The 24,811-nt window shown below is 52.1% G+C and overlaps 1 protein-coding gene across 6 annotated transcripts in view; it reads left to right on the top strand.

Moving 5' to 3' along the window:
• GAS7 (growth arrest specific 7) overlaps positions 1-24,811 on the top strand; it is a 222,100-nt gene that overhangs the window by 94,476 nt on the left and 102,813 nt on the right. The window contains exons 1-2 of one of the 6 annotated variants that reach the window (XM_021067878.1): positions 10,636-10,843; positions 11,036-11,112. The exons of 2 other annotated variants lie outside the window; for them this stretch is intronic. Coding sequence is in view for 1 of the 4 variants with exons in the window: in XM_013981322.2 (XP_013836776.2) it covers positions 18,501-18,784 (284 nt within the window). In the remaining 3 variants the exon portion in view is untranslated. Of the gene's footprint in view, positions 1-10,635; positions 10,844-11,035; positions 11,113-16,188; positions 16,209-17,818; positions 18,785-24,811 lie in introns of those variants that run through there. 3 more of the 6 variants (XM_021067877.1, XM_021067881.1, XM_013981322.2) reach the window with 3 other exon arrangements.

Below are 24,811 nucleotides of genomic sequence, written 5' to 3'. Positions count from 1 at the left end.
CATCTTGATGGGAGGGTAACAAAGCCTGATAGCCCGGCTTGAGGCTGGTGGGGGTGGCCTGGTGGTTCTGGGCAGGTCTCCAGGGAGGTTTTCCGCCAGAGGGGAGCTCAGAGAAGAGGGCCTTCCTGTGCCTGGAGGAGTGGATGGGAGGCCTTCCGTGACCTCGGGGGAGCCGAAGATATCACGGGGGCGTGAAGAATGACAGGGACCACGTACTCCTCGTGTGCTGGCTTTAAATGGTTTCTCCTAATAGGCCTTAACATGAGCGTGGGGCGCTTTAGAAACCGGCCTCTGAGACCAAGGGCTGGTCTTGGCACCACCGACGGGAGCACCTTGGGTGGTGCCAGTGTTACCGGAATGCCTACCCTTTGGGGAACCCCACTTAGCCTGATGAGTAGGGTCTTCCGACCACAACGGAAGCTCAAAAGTCTGATTCTGATCTTGGTGTTTCCTGAAAGCTCTTTCCTCTGTGCGTTGTGGGCGTGTCCCGACTCAGCACTCCCCCCCCCCCCCGCCCCCGGGGGGGGGGTGCGCGGGGGCGGCTTCCGGCTGTGGTCAGAGGGGGGAGGGGGGAACCTTCCCCAGCTGCCCGGGTGCCCCTGGGGGCTGGCAGCAGCAGACACGTGGCTTAGGTCCTGGTCGCTCAGACACCCTTGTAGGCGTGAGCAGTACCTTGAGGGGGGCGGGGGACCACCCCAGAGGCATGGCCCCACCCTCGTGCTGCTGGCGAGCACCTGCTTCTCCAGCTGGTGATCTTGCCTTTCCTTTGTTCTGGTGTCAGGACCCCCTTGACAACAGGTTCCAGGCAGAATCACCTAAGTTGTAAGGAACAGCCCAGCTGGACGGGGGTTCCCGTCATAGTCTCTCCTTCTGGCTCCATCCCTCCTCCTTCTGGTACCCAAGGAGGCCTCTCCCTGCTACCCCACCCCCAGCCCTCCTGGTCATTGGGGTGCATGTGGGGGTGTATTCTAATTATTCTCGTCTTGCTCTGAGGTCAGGTTGCATTTTTATCCCCAAGCAGACAGGCCCCTGACTCTAGCACCCCTAAATGGCCCTGATCAGACCTGTCCAGGGTGCCGGCCCGGCTCCGCCTCGCGTGGGCCTCTGCGCTCTTGTGTGTCTTCTACTCTGACCCTGTTTTTCCAAAGCGCCAGTTGTCTCTTCTCCTCGTGTCGCTCGGCCTGCCCAGCAGCTCCCTGTGGTTCTCTGAAGACTCTGAGGCTTTGGAGGCGGGAACAGTGATGTCTCATCCCCATTCACGTAATGGTCTGACTCGGCCACCCTGCAGGGGCGACAGCTCCCAAAGATGTGCCCGCATCCTGATCCCTAGAACCAGGGACGGTCATCCGAAGAGTTTTTGTAAATGTGATTAAATCAGATATTTTAAAATGAGATGAGATTATCATGGATTGTCCTGACGGCCCTAAATGCAATCCCTGTTGTTCTTAGAAGAAGGAGGCAGAGGCTAGAGTGATGCAGCCTCAAGTCAAGGGAGGCTGGCAGCCCCCGGGAGCTGGAGGAGACAGGGAATGGATTCTCCTCTAGAACTTCCTGAGGGAATGTGGTCCCGCCAAAACCATAATTTCAGTTCAGTGATATGGATTTTGTACCTCTGGCCTCCAGAATATAGAATGTGCATCCACTGTTTTTTGCTACCAAGTCTGTGATAACTTTTTACAGTGGCCATAGGAAGTTAATATAGAGGTTATTTGGAAATGCAGATATCTTTGGGAGAAGACTTTACCACAAAGGCAGGTCTATGAAAGGGGCCACATTTCTAATACTCTCTGCTTTATGTTCTTTAAGCTTTGTTGTCTTTTGTCTTTTTTTTTTTTTTTTTTGTCTTTTGGTTTTTTTTTGTTGTTGTTGTTGCTATTTCTTGGGCCGCTCCCGCGGCATATGGAGGTTCCCAGGCTAGGGGTTGAATCGGAGCTGTAGCCACCGGCCTACGCCAGAGCCACAGCAACGCAGGATCCGAGCCGAGTCTGCAACCTACACCACAGCTCACGGCAACGCCGGATCATTAACCCACTGAGCAAGGGCAGGGACCGAACCCGCAACCTCATGGTTCCTAGTCGGATTCGTTAACCACTGTGCCACGACGGGAACTCCGATGTTCTTTAAGCTTTGTTGCCATTGATATTATGCCCTGGCCTGTGCTGAGGGAATATTAGGCACAACTCTTTCTATTGCATGTTGCAGAAATGCCACTCAAATTGGCTTCAGATTAAAAAAGAAATTTATAGGTTGGTGTAACTGAAATAGTCACAGGTTATCAGCTTCAGGCACGGTTTGATCAAGGGGCTTATACAGTGTCAGCAGTCTGATGTCTCTCTTTGCCTCCAACCCCCAATCCTTTCCCTCTGTTCCTCATTAGCCCCTTTTCTTCTGACTGTCCTCTGTTCTCAGGGAGGTTTATCCTGTAGGGTGTCAAATGACCATCAGCAGCTTCAGGCTTGTATTCTATATAATACTGCTTCCTCTCCCCAGTAATTCCAACCAAAGTCCATGGATTGAATCTTTGGGCCACCTGCCCATTCCAGAACTAGTCACTGTGGCCAGGGGGATAGACTGTGCTCCTTGGAGAAGTGAGGGCTACTTGTCCCCACAAACTGGGATGACACAGTTGGGGAAAGGTGTATCCTCAAAGAAAAATCAGGGTGTTCTCACCAGAAGCAGGGGTGTGTGTGACTGTGGGGCAGGCATGCAGATCAGGTAACTGTCACAAGTTGCTTCCAGTCTGGTGGTTCCTGAGGTTGCTAAGATGCCCTTGGAGCCCGGGGTGGTTTCCAAGCCCCCCAGATCACGCACAGTGGTGTCTAGGCCCCAGATCACCCACAGTGTGTTTGGAGATGTCAGCTCATGCCACTGAGGCTTTCCCTCTGCCGCAAGAATCCAAGTGTGAAATCCAAGTATGAAAACCAGACATGGGGCCCCACACGTGGTCACAGGAGATAGAGAAGCTGAACCCAGAGGTCCCAAAAGAGGGGGATCAGGTGAAGTTCTGTGTCCAGTGGCAGCAGCTGCTTGTATTAGAAAATCCCATTATCAAGGCATCTTTGCACTTTGGTTGGCATTTGCATGACTAATGTTGGCTCTAGTGAAAGCCGTGCTTGGGAAATGGGAAAGGGAAGCGGTGCTGGGTGCTCCCGCCACAGTGGGGCTCTCTCTTTAGCAACCGTCTCTGGAGGGAGGTGACTCATGGTGATGACTGAGCAACAGAGGAACTGCTGTGGCCACAGGAACAAAGCACACACACCCCCACCCTTTCTCCGCCCCTTGGAGGTGGGAGCCCTGGGCCCCAGGTCTTGAAAGAGGCATTTCGCCAGGAAAGATGCCCGGCGGTTGAGCTGTGCTAGGTGGTGGTCAGGAAACTGTCACAGGGAGCAGGTTAAAGGAGAGGTGACGCGCTAAGAGTTCCCGAGCCAGAGGCGCAAGTTCAGCCCCCCTCAGTGTCGTGTCTTGTTAACTGTGTGACTTTGGGCTTGTCACCCTGACAGAGCCTCAGGGCCACCTGGGGTCCAGTCCCACCCCGCACTGCCGGGGTGAGCCCTAAATGCATGCACATGCCTGGGCAGGCTGCTAACTCTGTGCACCTCAGTTTCCTCCCCTGTGAAATGGGTATACACATCTCCCTCGCCTTACAGCATTTCCATCGGAAGTTGGAAGTATTGCAAAGGTGAATATGCATTTGATACACGTAAACATACAGGTCCACATGCTATAGTCCAGTCCACCTTAAACATGCTCTGAACGTTTGTGTTATCTTAGAGTTGGGCAACATCATGGAACACAGAGTCTGTTTCATAAATTGTTGACTACCTCATGTCATGGATTGGATGCTATACCGCAAGTAAAAACCAGAGTGGTCGCCTGGGTCCGGTGTGGCTGTACGTTTACCTTTGTGATTGTGACCGTGGGGCTGACCAGGAGCCGTGGCTCCCTGTACGAGGCCGAAAAAAGATCCAAGTTCAAGATACAAAGTCTGGTTCCTACTGAGTGCTTCACGCTTTCTGACCATTGTAAAGTTGAAAAATCCTGAGCAGAGCCAACCTAAGTTGGGGCCCATCTGTCCCCCTGGGACCTTCCTCCAGGGCTGCGGTGGAGAGTGAACGAATGCATATGTGTTAACTGTTGAGAAGATTCAGGCACGTTGTGTCCTGTGAGGTGTTTACCGCTGTGCTTGTAATGATCTGAAAGGGAAGATGATGCGTCACCTGTCCCCAAAGTTGGTGTGGATGTTAGATGATGTGGCCAGTGTCTAGAGCTGCTCCTCATCCTCTCCCCTCATTGGACTTGAGCTCCCCATGGACAAGGTCCTTCTTTCTGGGCTGTTGTGGTTTCTGGGTCCAGAAGGCTGTTTAGAGCATAAAAGATGCGTGGCAAACATTTGCAGGACAGACCGGTGGACACAGTGTGTGCTGTGTAGCTGACATCTCGTGCAGGGGTCCCCGGGCCCCGCGTATCTCACAAGTTATGTCAGTTTCACTAGAGCCGTCGCTTCCATGCTTTGGGGCAGAGATGGTGGCTTTGGCAGAGAAGGCAGGATACTTGCCACAGAGGAGTTCAATCAGCACTTGGTTGTGCGGAGCAGAGACCAGAAAGCCAGGCTTGTCTGGGCTGTAGGGGACAGGGACCCCTGGGTGTGGGACATGGATACACTCTGGGTGCCCCTGTGCCTCTGCTCATCCTTGGGATGGACGTGGGAGGGAGCAGGGACTTCTTTTGTCAAAAGGACAAAAAGGTGGTGTCAGCAGGTCCTGCCTGCCTGTGCCTGCCAGGGGACGCGCACCAGAAACCACCACCGAGTCACTCTCCAATCCTGCGCCACAGCAGCGACCTGAACTGCTGCAGTGACAACGTGGCTCCTTAACCTGCTGTGCCACAAGAGAACTCCCTCTATTGCCTCCTTTTTTTTTTTTTTTCTTTCCCCCATTTTAGGGCTGCACCTATGGCTTAAGGACGTTCCCAGGCTAGGGGTCGAATCAGAGCTGCAGTTGCCAGCCTACACTGCATGCAGCTCATGGCAATGCCAGATCCTTAACCCACGGAGCAAGGCCAGGGATTGAACCTGCATCTTCACGGATACCAGTCAGGTTCTTAATCCGCTGAACCACAACGGGAACTCTTGCTTCCTCTTCTTGACCCACTCTGGGGAACCCAGCCAGCAAGGGGCCCACGGGGCGGGGTGGAGGTTGCCGTTGTTGGAGAGCGTCCTTTCTAGGTGGCACCTGGGTACCCAGAGGAGCCAGGGGGCTGGAGGGCATTTGATGTGGGGACCAAGATGTGCAGGGTCATTAGGAGTCCTCATCAGCTGCTCAGCCCTCCCGGCGGCGGCGGCAGCGGCGGGGGGCCAGGGGGAATGGGCATCTGAGCTTGCTAATTCAGGGATTTCTGAGGCCAAACAGCACCCCGACAGCAAAGCAGAATTAGCCGCGTTATCTGAAGTTATTTACCTAAGGAGATTTAAATGATCTGTGTTCACTGCGTTCATGTGTCTTCAGTGGGCAAGATGCATTTTATTTGTTTTTAAAGTCTGCATCTATTTTCTGTGTTATCAAAGAAGAATTATTTGAGGTTGTGGATTAGTCGGTTGGTTCTGGATGCTTCCAGAATCATTGATGGTTCTGGTTCTGGAATAGTTACAGAATCCACTTAAAAAATATTGACCAGAGTGGTAAATATGCCTTCTCGATTGTGAGTCCGAGCTTCTGTGTGACCTCCAGAAGTCCTGTGGTGGGTCTCTCTGTGGAAATGGACTTGAGCCAGGGTCACTGGGAACCAACTAAGTCCTGGTCAGTGTCAGGCTGGACCAGGGTTTCTCAGCCCTGGCACCGTTTGCATTTGGGGATGAATGGTTCTTTGTTGCAGGCAGGAGGTCCTGTGCATTGTAGGACGTTTAGCAGACGCCAGTGGTAGCCAAAATCAGGATTCCCCCCCAACCCCCGCAGGATGTTCAGCTCCTTGTTCCTGGATCCTTAGGTCACATGATGAGGGGGAATTGAGATGGCGGTAAAATTAAGATTGCAAATCCACTGACTTGGAGGTGAGGAATAGCTTAGATGATCCAAGCGGGCTCAGTATGATCACCAGGGTTCTTTTGATAGACGCGGGAGATGGGAGAGACAACCAGAGAGATGACAGAATGAAGAAGACGCGACCCACCACTGCTGGCTTTGAAGATGGGGGAAGGGGCCGGGACCCAAGGGGTGCAGGTGGCTTCTGGAAGCTGAAAATTAAGAGAAGGAAACAGAGTCTTTGCAGGAACCTCCACAAGGAACGTGGTCCTGTGAACACCTTCATTTTAGCCTGGCGAGACCCATTTCTGAACTACAGAACTCTAAGGAATTGGTCTGAAGTTTGTGGTCATTTGTTACAGCGGCAGTAGGGAACTGATACACTCGCATCTCTCCCACCCTCATGTGACAACCAGTAAATGTCTCCAGACGTCGCCAAATGCCCCCTGTGGGGCAGAATCGCCTCCGGTTCAGAAACACTGGCTGTGGGGACCGCCGCGCTCAGAACCTGGGAGAGGAAGAAGTGTCTCTCCTCTGTGATGAGAATGAGGCCAGGAGTGGGTGCACCCAGCGTGGTTGGCTCTGTGCCCCGCATGGTTCTCTCTGGGAGGGAGGAACCAGGGTGTAAAAGAGGGCAGGGGTGGGGGCACAACTGCCCTCCCTGAGTCTCCTGGAGGTGCCACACTGCCATCAATGGCAGTGTGCCTATCCGTATGAAAGTACAAAAGAAGCTGCACCATAAAAGAGAATATAAAAACTCAATAAATGTCACCCAAAGCAGCATTGTTCCCAGGGTCATTGGCAGGCAGGGACAGCATGCTGGTCACCCCTGGCACTCACTGTGGGCACCGTGGGCGGTGGGGAGAGGCCAGAGAGCCCAGCCTGCGCTGGGAGCCACCAAGCCCAGGCTCTGGGCCAAACACACCACCCCAACCCTGATGCTGTAATTCTGTTTATTTTGCCCACTATGAAATCCATGTGGTTCTGATTTCTTTATGATCCGCTATCTCCGTGTGGCTTCAGAGCCAGAATCCACGCGAAGCGGCTTTGAAGTTGTTGTTTGAGGACAAGTGGGACGTGGGGCTTTTCCAGGGTTCCCGGGGGCAACCACCCGGGTCCCGTTTGCTTCGAGCCGCGCTCCAGGAGTTGAGGGTGGGAGGTGGGCTGGCGGGAGCGGGGCCAAGTCAGCAGGGGCAGAGCCTCTGGGGCAAATTTGTGCAGCCCAGGGCCTCTCCCTGCCCATCAGCCTTGGTGGCAAGGACTCTTCACCCAGACCTCCCGTGAAACACCACCTGGTCCCATGTCGGTTGTGGCCTCGGGTCGTCAGATGGAGGTGTGGCTCTTGGCGCCTCCCTGAGGGCCGACCGCTGGCCGTACTTGGGGGCAGAGTACAGGCAGAGGCAGGGCGAGAAGAAGAGAAAAGGGGAGGCCAGTGAACAAGTCGGGTGGAGACATCACTTGCATCCGTGGCTTTGATACAGAACCCCAAACCATTCTGTGATGGGCTGGCCTTAGCTGGATCTACTTGGTGTGTGGAGGCCGGTGGCTCCCAGGTTTCAGCATGCGTCAGAACCACTCACCCAGAGGGCTTGTAACAATAGAGTTTCTGTATCGGGAGGGCTAGCGTGAGACCTACAATCCGTACTCTGGAACACATTCCCAGGTGATGCTGCTGGTGCCAGGTTGAGAACCATTGGTCTAGAACGAGAAGAGGGTCTTTGTAACTGAAAGGGGTCCGAGTAACGAGTGGTTCTCAGAGCTTTACACTTTCTTGGTGAGGACCCCACTTTTAAAAATTGAAGTACAGTTAATTGACAATACTAGTTGCAGGTGTACAACATAGTGATTCAGTGTTTTTGTAGATTATACTCCATTGAAAGTCGACATGAAATAATAGCTGTATTTCCCCGTGCCGCATCCTTGTGGCTCGTGAGGACCCCACCTTTTTTGGCCATGCCCATGGCATGCAGAAGTTCCTGGGTCAGGGATCGCACCTGTGCCACAGCAGTGACAATGCCAGATCCTTAACCCCCTAGGTCACCAGGGAACTCCCAGGTCAGGACCCCGCTTTTGGTCTGGATATGAGGAAACAGCATCGTCATCTGTGATTTTTTTTTTTTTTCAAGGTGAAAGTAGCATTTGTTTTAATTTTTGTCATATACGGAAATTGACCTTGTTTGGTGTACAGTTCTTTGAATTTTAACACATATTATAGATTTATGTAGTCACCACCTCAACTGGGGTATGGAAGTTTCATCACCCCAAGATCCTTCCTGCCCTTCCTTTTGCATTCACGCCCTCCCTGCCTGACTCCTCACGGGCCATCCATCCCTCTGGTTTTGTCTTTTTGAGAATGTCGTATAAAGGGAATCCTACAGAAGGTAACCTTTTGAGACTGGCTTCTTTTTTTTTTTTTTTTTCTTGTGTCTTTTTAGGGCCCCTCCCGTTGCATATGGAGGTTCCAGGCCAGGGGGCTAATCAGAGCTCTAGCTGCCGGCCTACACCACAGCCACAGCAATGCAGGATTCGAGCTGCGTCTGTGACCTACACTACAGCTCATGGCAACACTGGATCCTTAACCTACTGAGCCAGGCCAGGGATCAAACCCACAACCCCATGGTTCCTAGTCGAATTTGTTTCCACTGCGCCATGACAGGAACTCTGAGACTGGCTTCTTAACATCTATGAGGTGGATCAGGCTGTGGCATATATCAGTTGTGCATTCCTTTGTGTAGGTAAGTGGTATTCCATTGCATGGATGTACCATACATTATTCCTTAGTTGGGGGTTTTTAGGAATAAAGCTGCTGTGAACATTCATGTGTAAGACTTGGTGTGGACAATATTTTCATTTCTCTTGGGTACATACCTAGGAGTGGGATTGCTGGGTCATATGGTAAGTGTATGTTTATAGGAGACTGCCAAATTGCTCTACAGAGTGGCTGTACCATTTTGCATCCCCCCCCAGCAGTGGATGAGATTTCCAGTTGCTCCGTATCCTTGTCAGCACTTGATGTTGTCAGTCATTTAAATCTTATTCATTTGCTTGTTTTTGTCTTTTTAGGGCTGCACCTGCAGCATATGGAGGTTCCCAGGCAAGGGAATCGGAGCCACAGCTGCCGGTATACACCACAGCTACAGCAATGCAGAATCCAAGCCCTGTCTTGAACCTACAGCACAGCTCACAGCAATGCCAGATCTTTAACCCACTGAGCGAGGCCAGGGATCAAACCCGCAACCTCATGGTTCCTAGTTGGATTCGTTTCTGCTGCGTCATAGCGGGAACCCCACGTCAGTCATTTAAATTTTCGGCGTTCTATGGAAAGACAAGCAGATCCTACTGTGTAGCACAGGGCACCATAGCCAATCTCTATATGGAAAGTAATTAAAAAGCAGTGTATATGTAGGTATAACTAAGTCACTTTGCCATACAGCAGAAATTAGCATAACACTGTAAATCAGTACACTTTAATAAAAATAATGATGATGATGATGTTTTAGTCATTCTGGATCATGTCTGATTTTTGTTTTTTGTTTTTTGTTTTTTGTTTTTTTTTTTGTCTTTTTGCTATTTCTTGGGCCGCTCCCGCAGCATGTGGAGGTTCCCAGGCTAGGGGTCCAATCGGAGCTGTAGCCACTGGCCTACGCCAGAGCCACAGCAACGTGGGATCCGAGCCGCGTCTGCAACCTACACCACAGCTCACGGCAACGCCAGATCGTCAACCCACTGAGCAAGGGCAGGAATCGAACCCGCAACCTCATGGTTCCTAGTTGGATTCGTTAACCACTGCGCCACGACGGGAACTCCCATGTCTGATTTTTGAATGTGTAAATGAGTTGCAGAAAGCCTCCCCTGTCTAAGGCGCCTGGCCTCTTGGTGGCTCCTTGAATAACTAGAATCCAGACCTTTTGACAGGAAGGTTCTGAACATCATGAGATGTTCAGATGGCTGTGCTGAACAGGATTGGCAGAGGGTTATTCCACGAGCCAGACTGGGAACCACTAGCTTCCGTGTGTGACTAGAGGCTCCAGCACTCTCTGTGTAGCAGGGTTAAGGCATATGCCCAAGGACTCAGGAAACAAAGTCAAAAAAGGAAGTGAGAAAAAAAATAAAAAAGCATATCCTAGAAAACCAGAAGTGGGAGGCACAAGGCTCCTTCTCCCTGTCTTTGTGCCCCCTTATTTTTAAATTGGGGCTCAGAGAGGGGAAGCAGCCTGCCAAGCATCACTCAGCTCACTGGTGCCTCTCAACTCTTTGCCTGTGGCCCACAGTTGGCAGAAGCCACCTTTGTTTCCAGAAGCTTCCTTGGGAGGAACACTCGGGCCACCGGCTGCTTCCTCTCGGTGCTTGAGGAGTAAAGGTTGTGCGACACGGCATACCTGGTCAAGGACATTGTACTCCCTCAGTGTCTTGGCCTCAGGCCTGCTCTGGGTCGGAGTTGGCTTCAAGACGGAGCTTGTGCAGGGGCCACGGCCACCGCGGAAACCAGAGCGAGTGACTTCATGGGGAGGAGGTTGACGGAGGACCAGGCCCTTCTCTGGAGGCCGTCCCACCCACCCTCGCGGGGGACGCGGCCCAGCTGCCCTGGAAGGCTGTGGACATGCTTTCCCCATTGCAGAATACTTCTTCTGAATATCATTTGTTGGGTTGCCACGGCAACGTCAAGTCTATTTTAACGCTAACCTGCGTGGCTGCAACTTTCTATATATAAATGCTGCTTTGCACAGTGAATTAGCTGATGCCACGGGGGAAGCAGCGGATGTGGGGACAGTGGCAGAAAATGACTAGCGGGTCAGCTTTGCAAGAGGAGGGACTGTGGGGCTGAGGTGAGTGGGCACCCTGGGCGGTGCTGGTTATCTTCGGGGCAGGTGCTGGGAGCTCATTGGAGCAGGGGGAGAGCGAGGCAGTGGCCACACCTGCCACACCTGCGGGAGGGAGGGAAGCCCTTTCTGGATGGCCTCAAGCTGAGTGGGGTGATTCTTCTGTTTCCCCACGGATCTCCCACCTCCTTCCTTCAGTGCATCTGGGCGACACGGGGACCTGAGGCCTCGGAAAGAGGAGCCAGGGTGGTGCTGCGGTGAGCTGTGTGTGCAAAGTGAGTTTTCATTGCTTCCTTTGACTTCAGTGCTTGGGGCTGGATCTTCGCCTCCTCTGTTTTACCTATTCTTCCTTCCCAAGTGTGGCTCCCTGTTGGGGCCAGATGGCTGATCCTGGTGGTAGTGGAATACCTCGGAGAAGCCCAGAGTACCTCGGGAGTCAGCAGGTTCAGATCCCTCAGCTCTAGATGAGGGAGCAGCCCAGAGAGGTCTGTGCCCTGCAAAATGTCACACAGCTAGCCAGGAAGAGAGCAGGACAGGACCAGGTCCCCAGGGATCTCAGGCACCTCTGCCTTGTGCGGGCACTTATGTCATCGGGGGTCAGGATGGCAGCGGGTGTACACACCAGACTTAGCAGGGAATGCAGAGAGGGTGGCCCAGTGGGGAGTGCTCCTTTATCGGGTCACAAGTCGGGGGGCATGTAAGGAACACAGAATTATATAACAAGATTAGAAGCCACTGAGGTTTCTGGAAAGAGCTCCAAAGCTGGAATCTGGGAACCTGGATTCAAGTGGATTCACCACTTCCCATGTGACAACTGTGTCCACTTTTCGGAGGCTCAGTTTCCCCACTGATCTTTTGCCCAGCAACCTGGTTAGGGGGTCAGGGTCACAGCTGATGTGAACCCGCAGAAGGCAGCATTTGGGCCCCATGGGGGGGTGACACAGCTGAGGTCAGAGTGCTTTGGAAGCCATTAGGCACTTCCTGCCCCCCTCCCTCCCCAACCGGGCAGAGAGAGGCTGTCACCAGGCCAAGGGCTTCTGTGGAGACTGGGTTTCCGCAGTGCCTTGAAACACAGTACAATTTTTTATTGTCCTTGAGAAAGTCTCATTCCGGCTCCCTCCTCTGTAATATCACACATTCGACAAATAGTTGAAGTGCACTGGATCCAAAGATTCGGACTCTGTTCTTGGAAAGAAAAAGTTTCTGTAGTTATAACCCTGAGTGCCAAACAGTCTGTGGGACTGGGAGCTTGGACATTGGGAACCCTTGGCTCTACCGGGGTGAGCCAAGAAAAGGGGAGCTTTTGTAGGAATTTAGGATGCACAAGGAGGGGGATTTTGCAAAAGAGAATTGGGACCAGGTCATGTTTCTTGAAGCAGGAGTCCTGAGCCACACCGTGCACGTGATCTGTATTAACCAGCATGGAAAATAGAACGGGCAGGCAGCGGAGTGCGTTGCATGTAGAAAAGCAAGCAGTGCTGTGTGAACTTTTGCTTTGCGTGTGTATTGGGTTGTGAGGAAAATGTGCTTTTCACTGTGGGTCAGACTTTCCCAAAAAATGACAACTGCTGGCCTTGAGTGGTGACCCGGCCTTGAGTGGTGACCCAACAAGGTTGAAGTCGCCTGTGGATGGCTGGGGATTTCCTCTCCCGGGAAAAGCTGGGAGGAGGAAGGCAGGGCTCTTGGGGTAGGGATGGGGTGGGGGACCGACCCTATGCCAGCGGCGTTTTGAGAAGCTGGCGTGATGCAGTGTGCAGCTCAGACAGGGACCGGCAGGCTGGTTGGGAAGCATGAGGTCTGGGGGCCAGAGGTGGCAATTTTTCTCCCAGGGCCTGAGATCTGAGGTCGCTGTGGGCAGATTGAGAGGAATGTCTGGGATTCCTTCAGCGCCTGCCCGCTCCTGCTACTCTTGCCCTGGCCCAGAGCCCTGTGGATTTGGAGCCACCACTGCTTTCACAGGGGACAGACCTGGCTGCCCTCCCACCAGGACCCTGCCCTAAGGGTACCGGCTCCTGGCTGTTCAGCATGTGCCATCTCCAGTACGTGGAATCTCTGCTCACTGTGGTGTCTGTGTCACCTCACTTTCCTCCCCAAGGATGCAGCTCTGCCCTCCCCGATGCTGCTGTGCGTGACTCACTTTCTCGGTTCCCTCCAAACGCCTTCTCTGCCTGCCTGTGCAGCTGGTGGTGCGTGCCTCACTCCTTAAGCTGTGTCGGCTTCCTCGCCGCCCCCTTCCCTTCCAAACCTTCTCAGCAGCTGCTGGGGTAGCACTTTTCCATAGACGGAGTGGGACAGACTCTCCAGCCAGCATCCCTTCTGGCCCCGAACCTTGTCTTAGGCTTCCCTTCCAAGAAAAGCCGGACCTGGGCTGGGCGCTCAGCTCTGGGTGAGATGGAGTTGGCCACAAATCTGTAGCCTTTGGGAGGTGTGTCCTGATACCCTGGGAGCTGCCACTTAACTCACCCACCAAGAGATGCTGGGAGTAAGAAGTCTCAGCCAGAGGGTGGTTAATATATGGTAAAAGTGCTAATTATACTCTTAGTCCAGGATGGTGGTGTTCAATTCTTTAAAACAAGGGCACCCTCTCTACAAATGACTGCTTATACCGATACCCAACAATTAAAACCAGGAGTTGCCCACTGGTGGCCAATGGGAAAAGTCAAGTGCACAACGGCAGGGGGGTTTGGTGGTTGTTGTGTTTTCGTTTTTGCCTGTGGTTTCATTTAAAATGTTCTGAGTTGGTTGCCAGCATCTGTAACTCAGCAGATTTCACATTAAAAATTCAGATCCCTCCGGGTTCTCTTGCAAAAATGAGTAGTTTGGCAACACAGAGTCCGCCGTCCTACATGGCAGCCATATGCCGATGATGGTGAACGGTGGGCTTTCCAGTTTGCCACAGTCCCCACCCATCCCTGCTGGTCGTCAGCACCAAGAGCAATAATGGAACAGTTGCCAACATTCAGGTGACGTGTGATGTTTTTCTCACGGTTAGGAAATACAAAATAGACCCTGCACCCATGTCTGTGAAAAGAGGGAAAGTGAGAGGGCCGCACACAGTTTTCAAGAAGATCCTACAGAGTCTCTTTCTTTTTGAAAGTGAATTTACTGGCCCCCTAACGATTAATTTTTAAGGAACAGAGATAGATTTAGAACAAGTGCTCTCCCCCCGCCCCCGGCCCCCTCAAAATCAGTGGTTCTCAAAGTGGGATGCCTGAATCAGCAGCGACATCACTTGGGGTCTTGTTAGAAATGCAGACTCTGGAGTTCCCGTCGTGGCGCAGTGGTTAACGAATCCAACTAGGAACCATGAGGTTGCGGGTTCGGTCCCTGCCCTTGCTCAGTGGGTTAACGGTCCGGCATTGCCGTGAGCTGTGGTGTAGGTTGCAGACGTGGCTCGGATCCCACGTTGCTGTGGCTCTGGCGTAGGCCGGTGGTTACAGCTCTGATTCAACCCCTAGCCTGGGAATCTCCATATGCCGCGGGAGCGGCCCTAGAAAAGGCAGAAAGACGAAAAAAAAAAAAAAAAAAGAAAAGAAAGAAAGAAATGCAGACTCTTGGGTGTTAGCCAGACCTACTGATTCAGAACTGTGGTGGGTGGGGCCCTGCGGTCTGTGTTCTGATGCAGCTGAAGGAGCTGAAGGCTGAGCACCACTGCCCGGAGACTCAGAACACAGGATGCCAGCACCTGCTTCCGTTGCTTTCCATCCTCTTAAGACTCTGAGGGGAGGAAGGGCCGGGATCTCCAGCCAAAGAGAAAGCTTCACCTGGACACCACTCCAGGCCGAGTTCTGCGTGTGCTTTGAGGCCTGGAGGAGCCTTCCGCTTTCGGGATCTCAGCAAACCCCGCCTCCCTTTTGTCCAGCAGTTCTATCTTTGGGTCCCTGTGGGGCCACAGGGGTGAGGAGTGCTGGTGCCCTTGACTGCTGGGGCGTTAGATGGTCACTGGGCTCTCTTCCCTTGGGAGCAGCAGAGGGGACCCCAGCAAACAAGGCCGGGCAGTGAATCACATCCAGAGGGAGCGGATGGGCTGCTCAGGCTTACGTCAGAAATGACCAGGTCCTTAAGTGAGAAGAATATCCCTGTTCTTTCAACACTTAGAGGGAAGAGCCAGTCCCACAGGGACATTTTAGAGCCGCCCTTGGTAACTCGGGCAGCTGTAATCACAGATGATCACTTGGCTTTGGGCCACTTTCTTTCTGGCTAAAGGCTTTAATGGCTTCAGTGGACAGTCTACGTGAGCCAGGAGAGAGTACGTTTCTTCCCTGTGGATTTTCTTGGCCGGCCCTAGGCCCGTGAGAGGCTTGTTTCTGAGACGCCGACCAGGCCAATGAGGACTTTCCCCTGACCCATTTCATTCAGTGGTGATTTGGGGGCCCTGATGGCATTTCAGTGTGTAAGACCCCTCCCGGTGTAAAATAAACATACGGGCAGTACTTCTGCCTCTATCTTCCTGCTCTCCTTTCCCCCTACCTTGATGCCCCATGACCCTGGGAAAGTAAAAACATGCTTTCTTTTTTCTTTTCTTTTCACTCCTGCACCTGCGGCATATGGAAGTTCCCGGGCTAGGGCTCAACGTGGAGCTGGAGCTACTGGCCTGCACCACAGGCTTAGCAATGCCGGATCTGAGCCACGTGGGTGACTGACACCACAGCCCGAAGGAACGCCGGATCCTGTAACCCACTGAGCGGGGCCTGGGATGGACCCCACATCCTCGTGGATGCTAGTCAGGTTCTTAACCCACTGAGTCACAATAGGAACTCCAAGAAACCCGTTTTCTTAGTGGGCTGACAATGTAATCAGAGGCAGGAGGAACGCCGTTGATTCAACCCATAACAATTCGGTGTGTTTTCTGTGTCTGGGGACAGATTTAAGAAGGACATGTTTCGTGTGCTTCGGGAGCTCAGGGGTGAGGACCGCTCATCATTGGCCCCTGAGCAAGAACAGCCGGGGAGGTGGGGAGCGGGCCAGCCCAGGGGGAGGGAAAAATGGGATTGGTGGGGAGGGGGCTGTGTCTCCCAGGAGACAGCAAGGAGTGAGGCGTCTGGCCCACCAGACAGAGCGGGGTGGGTCCCCGTCCGGGCTGGAGTGATGAACCCATGCTGAGCCTTGATTCATGGAGGTTTGGAGGATGGCCTGGAGTCGGGAGGAAATGCATTAGCCTTCCTGAGACAGGACATCAGGTCCAAACCAGTTCTGTGTCTTGTTGGTGGTAAGACGTTGGTTTATTCGATTACAAAATGAAAATAAAAATACTTCTCTTCCAGGATTCTTCCGAAGGTCAAATAAGCTACAGTAGCTACAAGTTCCTGGCCCAGAATAGACAGAAAGCACACCAGCAAGGAAGCACCGTGGGAAAAGACAGGAACTAAAGGTGTGAGGTTCAGGTCGTGGGATGGACTTCGGTGGGAGAGAGACCCCTGATCCTTTGTCCTTCTTATTATCCAGCCTGTCTCCGTTGTAGGAGCATGAATTTGGGGTAGGGAGTGTTCTCTCAAAGTGTCCTTAGTGATGGCAACAGTTCAAATGAAGCTGGACACAGGCTGCTTTGGGAAGGTGGCCAGGCCCCGGATGGGGGCTCACAGCTCTTGTCTGGTGCCACATCTGATCCCTGGTCACTGTCTTTTTGGTCACCCTGGTGGACATGGGTGTTTTCTGGTCTCTTCTGATGTTCCCCCAAATCCCAGTCTTGCCCTCCCCATGCTTGGTGATGCCACGCAGTGGAATCTCACACGTGCCATTCTGTGTCAGGAAGGTCAGAAGGTGTCATTCTGAGAGGTTAGCCCGCAGGCCATGCCACAGGAGTGACTCAGCGCCGGGGACCGCTGATGAGTTTTCTGAAAGGTCGCTCCGAGATTTACTGCGGATGGGACAGCACGGGGCACAACCGATATTTGCAGAGTTTCTTCCATCCCTTCGACCTTCTTATGTAGTCTTTGCAAGAATTTTGTGCCGTCGGTGGTGGTATTTCCGTTTTTATGTGGAAAAGAAAACAAGAGGCCCGTTCAAAGAAGTGAAGTACTTGCTTGAGGTTATACGGGGGCTGAGCGGCGGAACCTGTGCTTGAACTTCCTCTGCCCAGCGGATGATTAGACGCTGCGTTTGGGGACCAGCAAAGGAAGGTCTCTGGGCATTCGAGCGGTTTGTGGGGGTTGCACCTTCTGTTTCGTATCCATGCCCACGGCCTGATGCATCGTGCCCAGCTTGTTTTGGGAGGCCCTGTCCCAGAGTGGAAGCTGTGGTTCCTCGAAGCCTCTGGAATCTTCCAGGCCTCCTTGTTGGAGTGGCGCATTGCATTTCAATGAGAGGAAAAAAATAAGCCAGAGGAGTTGCCAAAAGGGAAAATGAAGTGCGTCTCTGTCTCCTCTTTGTGTGCACAGATGTTTCCTCCCTGGGCCCCCCACCCCACCCCTTCCCGGGGGCTCCCGGGCCGCAAACAGATGGGAAGGGACCCGCGCTGGAGCAGAGAGCCAGACGCACTGGCAGAGGTCACCGTGCCCAGGACCGCAGAGGCGGGGAGCCGGGGGGAGTCGGGGAGCAGCCCAGGGAGAGGTCCTACGTGGGGTTTGGTTTCTGCCATGCCCTCCAGCCTGAGCTAGTGCCCCAGCCATGACTGAAGCACCAAGGTTTAAGGCGGCCAAAGAGCAAGGAGGAGAAGACTCTGTGGGGACCGAGAGCCTTTGGCATCTGCTCTGCGCTGAGCCTCAGTTTCCCCATCTGTAAAGGGGCAACATGGGATCAAGGGATCTCTGCGGTTTCTGTGTTAGCCCTGCGTTGGTGGAGGAAGTGCTTCACTGTTGCTCATTTCGTCTTCATCTGGTTTCTTAAAAAATAAAGCCCCACCCCCACCCCAAGTCTCCCTGCCATTTGAAGGATAATACCATGAACCCGCATTTGATAAACAGTGTTCATTTTAGAGGATGGCAAGTGAGATGGGATCTGTCGAGGGGGATTTTATTAGCACATATTATCTAAATATTTTAAATGAGGCTGTGTTCATGGCTTAGTTCATCATGGAATACACATTTTTTAAAAAATGCCCTGAGGTGAATAGGCTTATCATGGAAAATCTGGAAAATACAGAAAAGCATAAATAAGAAAAAATAGAATCCTTCTCCTTTTTTTTCCCCCACTGTGCATATATGTCTACATAATTGGGATCACAGGGTATATCTAGAATGGTAGATACTGATGGGGGGGCAGTGTTTTCCGCTCGTAAACGTAATCAGACACATTCTTCAAACAACGAAAGATTACATTTTTAAATTTTAACCTTAACTCAAAATTTGAAACATGATGACATGAATACAGCTGCAACAGCCGGTGACTCTCATAACACAAAGATAACCTTTGTCACCGTTTCCGTGTGTGTTTCCTTCGTGCTTTGCTTGGGCAGGGAGCGCGTTATGTTTTCCGTAGCTGAGATCATGCTGCATATTTTGATTTCTAACACAGGAAGTGCTCTTAGAAGATGCTCTAAAAAAGGGTTTTGATGGCAAGGAGGCATTGGCCACTGGGTGGTTTATTAGTCTTTCCTGTTTTTTTGCGGGGGAAGACTTGGTTCATTCAATATGAGTTGTAAATAGGCAGAAAATCATCACTCAAGTTCTTTGGCAAAGAAAGCGGCCGCTCTGGTGCTTTGCGCGGTGCAGCCCTGCTTGGGTGGATGCAGAAAACAAAGAGGACCTGTTTGGAGGTCCTCCCAGCACAGCATCCACAGCGCTTCAGTAACCCCCCACTGTGGACACGTGCTTGGACAGACAATGCGGCATCGGTTATGAGGGTGCCCCACACGTGGCTGGAGGCTTCGTCGGGACCGGTCTTGAAGGATGTTGCAAGAGAACCGTGCATCCTGGCTCCAGGATGGGAGGGAAGCAGGAGAGGAGAGCTGGGGAAAACACTCCGTGCCAGACCTCACCCCCGAGCTGGAAAATGCACCAGATGGCACAGGTCGATCGATTTCTGAGTTGGGGGAGTGCGCGAAGAAATGCATGTATACGGTCGTCTTCCCAATTTTGGTTTCTCTCTCAATGCCTGGAGAGTGAAGGCGTGGTTTCCTTACTTGCACGCTTATTAGAGCCCTTCCTGTATCTTTCATGTCATAGGGTCACACAGTGTGGCTGGATAGGTACCTTTTGGATCTCAGATTTGGGGGCAGGAAATCACATTTGCCGCACTGGCAACAAATGTTTACTGGGTCCCTGCAGGGACGAGCAGCATGATGGCCGGGCCCGTGAAGCTGAAACCTCAGTGGGATTTGTCTCCCTGTACTTTCTAGCACTTTCGGATGGGCAAGGCCGGGTCCTGAGAAGCCGAAAGCAAAACAGAGTCCCCTCCTCTGGTGGGAAGTATTCTCTAGCTGTTCGTAGGAGTAGAGGAGAAGTCTGAGGAAGAATGGGTTTCCTAGATAACTTTTCTCTTTGCCAGCCAGTGTGCACGACGTTTTTAATTATCCAACATCTTTTACCATTGATTATTGATTTTAATGTATTGTTCTGGTCTTTTTTTTTTTTTTTTGTCTTTTGTCTTTTTGTCTGTTGTTGTTGTTGATGTTGTTGCTATCTTTTTGGGCCGCTCCCTCGGCATATGGAAGTTCCCAGGCTACGGGTCGAATCGGAGCTGTAGCCACCGGCCTACGCCAGAGCCACAGCAACGCGGGATCCGAGCCGCGTCTGCAACCTACACCACAGCTCACGGCAACGCCGGATCATTAACCCACTGAGCAAGGGCAGGGACCGAACCCGCAACCTCATGGTTCCTAGTCGGATTCGTTAACCACTGTGCCACGACGGGAACTCCTCTTTTTTTTTTTTTTTTTTTTTTTTTAACAACTGTGCTTGCAACATGTGGTAGTTCCTGGGCCAAAGATTGAATCTGAACAAATGGTAATGCCAGGTCCTTTACCCCCCTGTGCCAGGCTGGGGATGGAACCTCCACGGTGACTCGAGCCACTGCAGTTGGGTTCTTAACCCACTGCGCCACAGCAGGACCTCCCTGTTCTGGTCTTTTCAAATGGAATCCTTTTTTAACCTTACATTGATTCATTGTTTCCTTGCCTTTTGTTTTGTTTTTGCACTTTCGGGAGATCCTCTTCAGTTTACTCCACACTGTACTGATTTAACTTTGAATATTTTTTATTTATCCACAACTGCTAATGTGGCTTTAAATGGGCAATTTTCAGATAACCCTTACCTCATCTGTTTTCTTCTTTATGTCATTCTTTCTGTTTTGGCTGGTTTTTTCCATTAATGTTTTTCTGTTCCTCTTGCCAAGAGGTCCTGCATCTTGTGTCCTAGCAGCTTCCTGACATTTTGAGCTACTTTCTGAATTGCTCTCTGAAATTGCTCTTTGAGTCTTCAGGATGGTGTTTCCTTACTCATTTCACGTGTGTTTCCCCTCTTTCTTTACTCATTCTTGGTTTTTTTTTTTTTTTTTAACCATGCCCAGGACACGAGGAGGTTCCGTGGCCAGGGATGGAACCCCCACCACAGCAGTGACCACACCATGTCCTTAACCCGCTGAGCCACCAGGGAACTTCATTTTACTCATTTTTAGCAAAGCAGGATCTCTGTAGACCCTGCTTTATACCAACAGAGTAGAGACCATCTGTCCCTGGCTTTGGCCCCCTGGGCTCTTGGAGGCAGTTGCATCCCCTTCACAGTTACTCACCTGGAGGTTCAGTGATGCACGCATCTCCCAGCCCAGCTCTTGTTTTCACATTGGCTGTCACCTACCACACTGCTCTTTCGCCACCCGCTCTCTGATATCCCAAGCGGGTGGCATGCATGAGAAATCACGGCTCCCCTGGCCCCCATTCCCACACCCCGCTGCCAGGGCACTCTCCAACCTGACCCGGGGGAATCCGTATCTCTCTGAATGATAAACACCACCCCCCCCAGCCTCGGCCCCTCCTGCCCTGCCTGCTGGCTGGTTTTCTGGGAGGAGCAGCTCTCAGGCTGCTCTGAGCCGCAGGGGCCAGCTGATCAGCGCTTGGGTGGGTGCAGATCCTGCGTCGCACGTCAGGGGCCAAGAAGGGCGAAGGTGCAAGTGCCTCTCAGATTAGACACCAGAGCAGTGAAGGTGTGAAGTGCCGTTTCCCCTTTCACAGGTAGTCTCTGTCTTGTAAGACGTTCTCCGTGTCCTCCGCTGGCCTTCGTGATTCTGGAGGGTTTTTTCCTGATTTTGATGGGCTACTACTTTTGGTTTTTTCAAAGCCTGGGTGAGTTTTCTCTTTTTCTCTGATGCCCAGTTTAATCTGAAGTTGACAGAGGTGTCCTCCGGGCGCCTGTCCAGTGTCCCTTTCCATGGGGAGTCCTCTGTGTCCCTCCACCGTCCTCTTGGCCCTCCCCCCCGTGGTGATTCCGGCCCCTCCTGGGGCCGCATTCCTGCAGTTGGGCGTATGTGGTCAGTAAAGAATTCAAGTTTGGGTGTTTCCACGGTGATGCGGAGGGTGAAGAATCCAGCTGATCCAACTGCAGCAGCTCGCGTAGCTGCAGAAGCATGGGTTCAATCCTCGGCTATGCTGTGGGTGCGGCCATAAAAAAAAATTCAAGTTTGGTTTTCTGGGATTCAAAAAAGACCATTGCAAGGACACTGCATGATCATTTTACACAGAGGCTGAAACTGTTTCTCAGAGTGGGCTGAGTTTACAGCTAAGGAGAGGCGACATCACCTTAGGTCACGTGGAGATGATAGTTTTTAAGTTCCATTTATTTTAGCGTGTAGTAGAAGAACAACAACCTAGTTTCGTAGAAATTATGGCCTAGGGCCAGGCTGAATTCAAGTTCCATGGAAGTCAGTTAAAAATCACTTAAGCTGGAGTTTCTGTGGCGGCTCAGCAGGAACGACTCTGACTAGCATCCACAAGGACGCAGGTTCGATCCCTGGCCTCGCTCAGTGGGTTAAAGATGCGGCATTGGTGTGAGCTGTGGTGTAGTTTGCAGATGTGGCTTGGATCTGGTGTTGCTGTGGCTGTGGCATAGGCTGGTGACTGCAGCTCCGATTTGAACCCTAGCCTGGGAACTGCCATATGCCACGAGTGCTGGCCAGGAAAAAAAAAAAGACCAAAAAAAAAAAAAATCACTTAAGTAAATCACAGTGCAGCTGATGCAGGATGATGAGAAAGTTGTGACAGCAGAACGTGAGTGATGGAGGTTTGGAGACGCTGAGCTGGGGAATCCCGTGCATCTCGAACAGGACCTCTGAAACCAGATGCCATATGTCCACTTGATCTTAGGACTCTTTTACAGTGTGGGACACAGAAACCTTATGAGGGGCCTCGGTCCCAACCAAATTGAGTGCAGGAAACTGGCTGCCAGTGACTTCCTGTGAGCCTGCTGGGCCAGGGCCAGCCGCTGCCTACATGCAGCCCTGTCCTCTTTCTTGCTTGGTTCTGAATGGGCATCTCTCTGAGTGTCCTGCCTCCCTTCCTGGTGTGTCCTCGTGGTCCCTAGCTCCTTGTGTGCCTGTGTGCACATTTCCACGCCCACCTCATTTCCATATTCCTCTTTCTTTTGTCTTTTTTTTGTTGTTGTTGTTGCTATTTCTTGGGCCGCTCCCGCGGCATATGGAGGTTCCCAGGCTAGGGGTCCAATCAGAGCTGTAGCCACCGGCCTACGCCAGAGCCACAGCAACGCGGGATCCGAGCCACGTCTGCGACCTACACCACAGCTCACGGCAACGCCGGATCGTTAACCCACTGAGCAAGGGCAGGGACCGAACCCGCAACCTCATGGTTCCTAGTCAGATTCGTTAACCACTGCACCACGACAGGAACTCCATATTCCTCTTTCTGAGTTAGCCGGGAAGGGGGTGGGGGGAAGGACATCCTCTCGTTTTCCCTAAGCATTTTCTTCATTTCTTCCGTGCACACTTCACTACCTACTTCTTGTTAAGAGCCCCTCTCTGCGATCTGATTCTCAGAACTCACCCCTGTCCATTCCCCATCGTGTAGCCCCTGAGTGTGAGGCCCTGGGTTGGGCTGGAGGGAAAAAGATTAAGACCCGATTTTTAGTGTTTAAGAGTACGGAGAGGGGCCAGGGGGTGCTGCGTGAGCTAAGGGAGGACACAGGGCTGGGGTGAGTCGAGCCCAGATATCGGGGAAAATTCATTCTCTTGCTCCCAGAATCATGTACCCCCCCCACCCCGGGTTCCACTGTGCATCCTTCCTGCACGAACTGCCAGCCCCCCTGTGAGTTCTCACCGCCATCTCCATGCAGATGCTTCAGCTCCACCTGCCAAGGGCCAGGTTCCCCCCACTTGCCCAGGGATCCCTTTGAACTTGAATGTGTAGACAGCAAACTCCACCACGTCCTTCTAAAACGTCTCCCACCGCGTGGCTGGATCCCAGGGGGACTGGTTCTGACTTCTCTTGTTCCCTTTGGAGTCGACTTTTACTTTGTCCTGTCCCCCATGTCTTAGCAGTCACCAAGGCTTACCTTCACCACGGCTTATCCTACTTCTTACGAATGTCCATCTGCTCCGGTCAGGCCCTTCCTTTTCACCCTTGCTGTCAGCCCGCTTCTCTGTCTTCTGAGGCATTGCCCCTGCTCATCCCAGCTGAAAGCGCTCTGCCCTCTGAAAGTTCTTTTTTCTTCTTTCCCTTTCCTCTTTTTAGAACTGCACCTGCGGCATATGGAAGTTCTCACGGCCACACTGAATCCTTAACCCACTGAACGAGGCCAGGAATCGAACCTGCATCCTCATGGATACTGGTGAGGTTTGTTACTGCTGAGTCACAACAGGGACTCCCTGAAAGTTCTTATTGTCCCCTGACTTTGTGGGCGCTCATCACAGACTCCTGTGTACGGGCATTCCTTTTCTTCACTTGTGTTCGTGCCTTTTCTTCCACACTTTCAAAGTCAAGTCCCACATTACCCACAGCATTCAGGAAAGGGTCGTTAGTGGCCCGACTGATTATTAACTTGATTAATTATTAGTTGATTGATTGACCATGTAGCCAGAGGGGCTGCCTATCCAGGGGGCAGGGGTGTCTTTGAGACCCCGTATCCTGGAGACCACATGGGCTGGTGAATAATTTTTCCCTTCATGACTATGAAGCATATTTAGAAAAAGTGAGTCATCATCCCCAGATGTTTTTAGTTAATTATGATTGTAAGACAACATGACGCGTCCCACAGAGGACAAAGGGCCCGCAGCAGATGTGGTGGCCTCTTTTGATGGACAGTTTTCACCTCAGCCGAAACTGAGAATAATTGCAGGAGGGTTGGTTGCATGTGACGCCACTCAACTCTTTGTGCTGTTGGATCTCGGGTTTTCTGCTGCCTTTTGTTTGTCCATGTGCCCCCCTCCACCAAGTACAAACATACCTATTTGCAGAGACCAAAAGGAGGTGAGCAATTGGTGCTTTTCCCAGCCAGTTTGAATGGTAGAGGGCTAGAGCAGTGAAGCAGCATGAACGTGACTTCTGGGTTGGGATGCTCGGATGCCCCCAGTCAGTAAACCCGTTAGAAAGTGTGTGCGCCTCTAATACAACCGGAAACGTTAACGTGGGTGACTCCTAAAGAACACAGCCTCTGCAGGACTGGTTTGTTCTGTCTAGTTCTGGTCAGAACAATGGTCAGCCTCCTGGATTGTAGCAACCCAGAAAGGCCCCTTGCTATTGGCCGGAGGCCTTACGGAGAACTGCTGTGATGGGCTTTCTGTGTTGCTTTCAGCGGGGCCTTGTCTGTGGTTATATCTGCTTATGTGTGCGATGCGGTGTCAGAGGGGTGTCAAGGCTGAACAGCCTTGAAACCGTCCCTTCTTTGCTGTTATAAAAACAATAAGTCGTGGGCTGTGAAAACTTCCATCACCTTTTTTCTTTTTGTCGTTTTTTTGCCATTTCTTGGGCCGCTCCCACGGCATATGGAGGTTCCCAGGCTAGGGGTCTAATCGGAGCCGTAGCCACCAGCCTACGCCACAGCCCCAACAACTCGGGATCTGAGCTGCATCTGTAACCTACACCACAGCTCATGG

The sequence above is a fragment of the Sus scrofa genome, chromosome 12, assembly GCF_000003025.6.
Source record: "Sus scrofa isolate TJ Tabasco breed Duroc chromosome 12, Sscrofa11.1, whole genome shotgun sequence".
Lineage (NCBI taxonomy): Eukaryota > Metazoa > Chordata > Mammalia > Artiodactyla > Suidae > Sus > Sus scrofa.
Note: the sequence above shows the minus strand (reverse complement) of the source record. Positions and strands in the feature narration are given on the sequence as shown.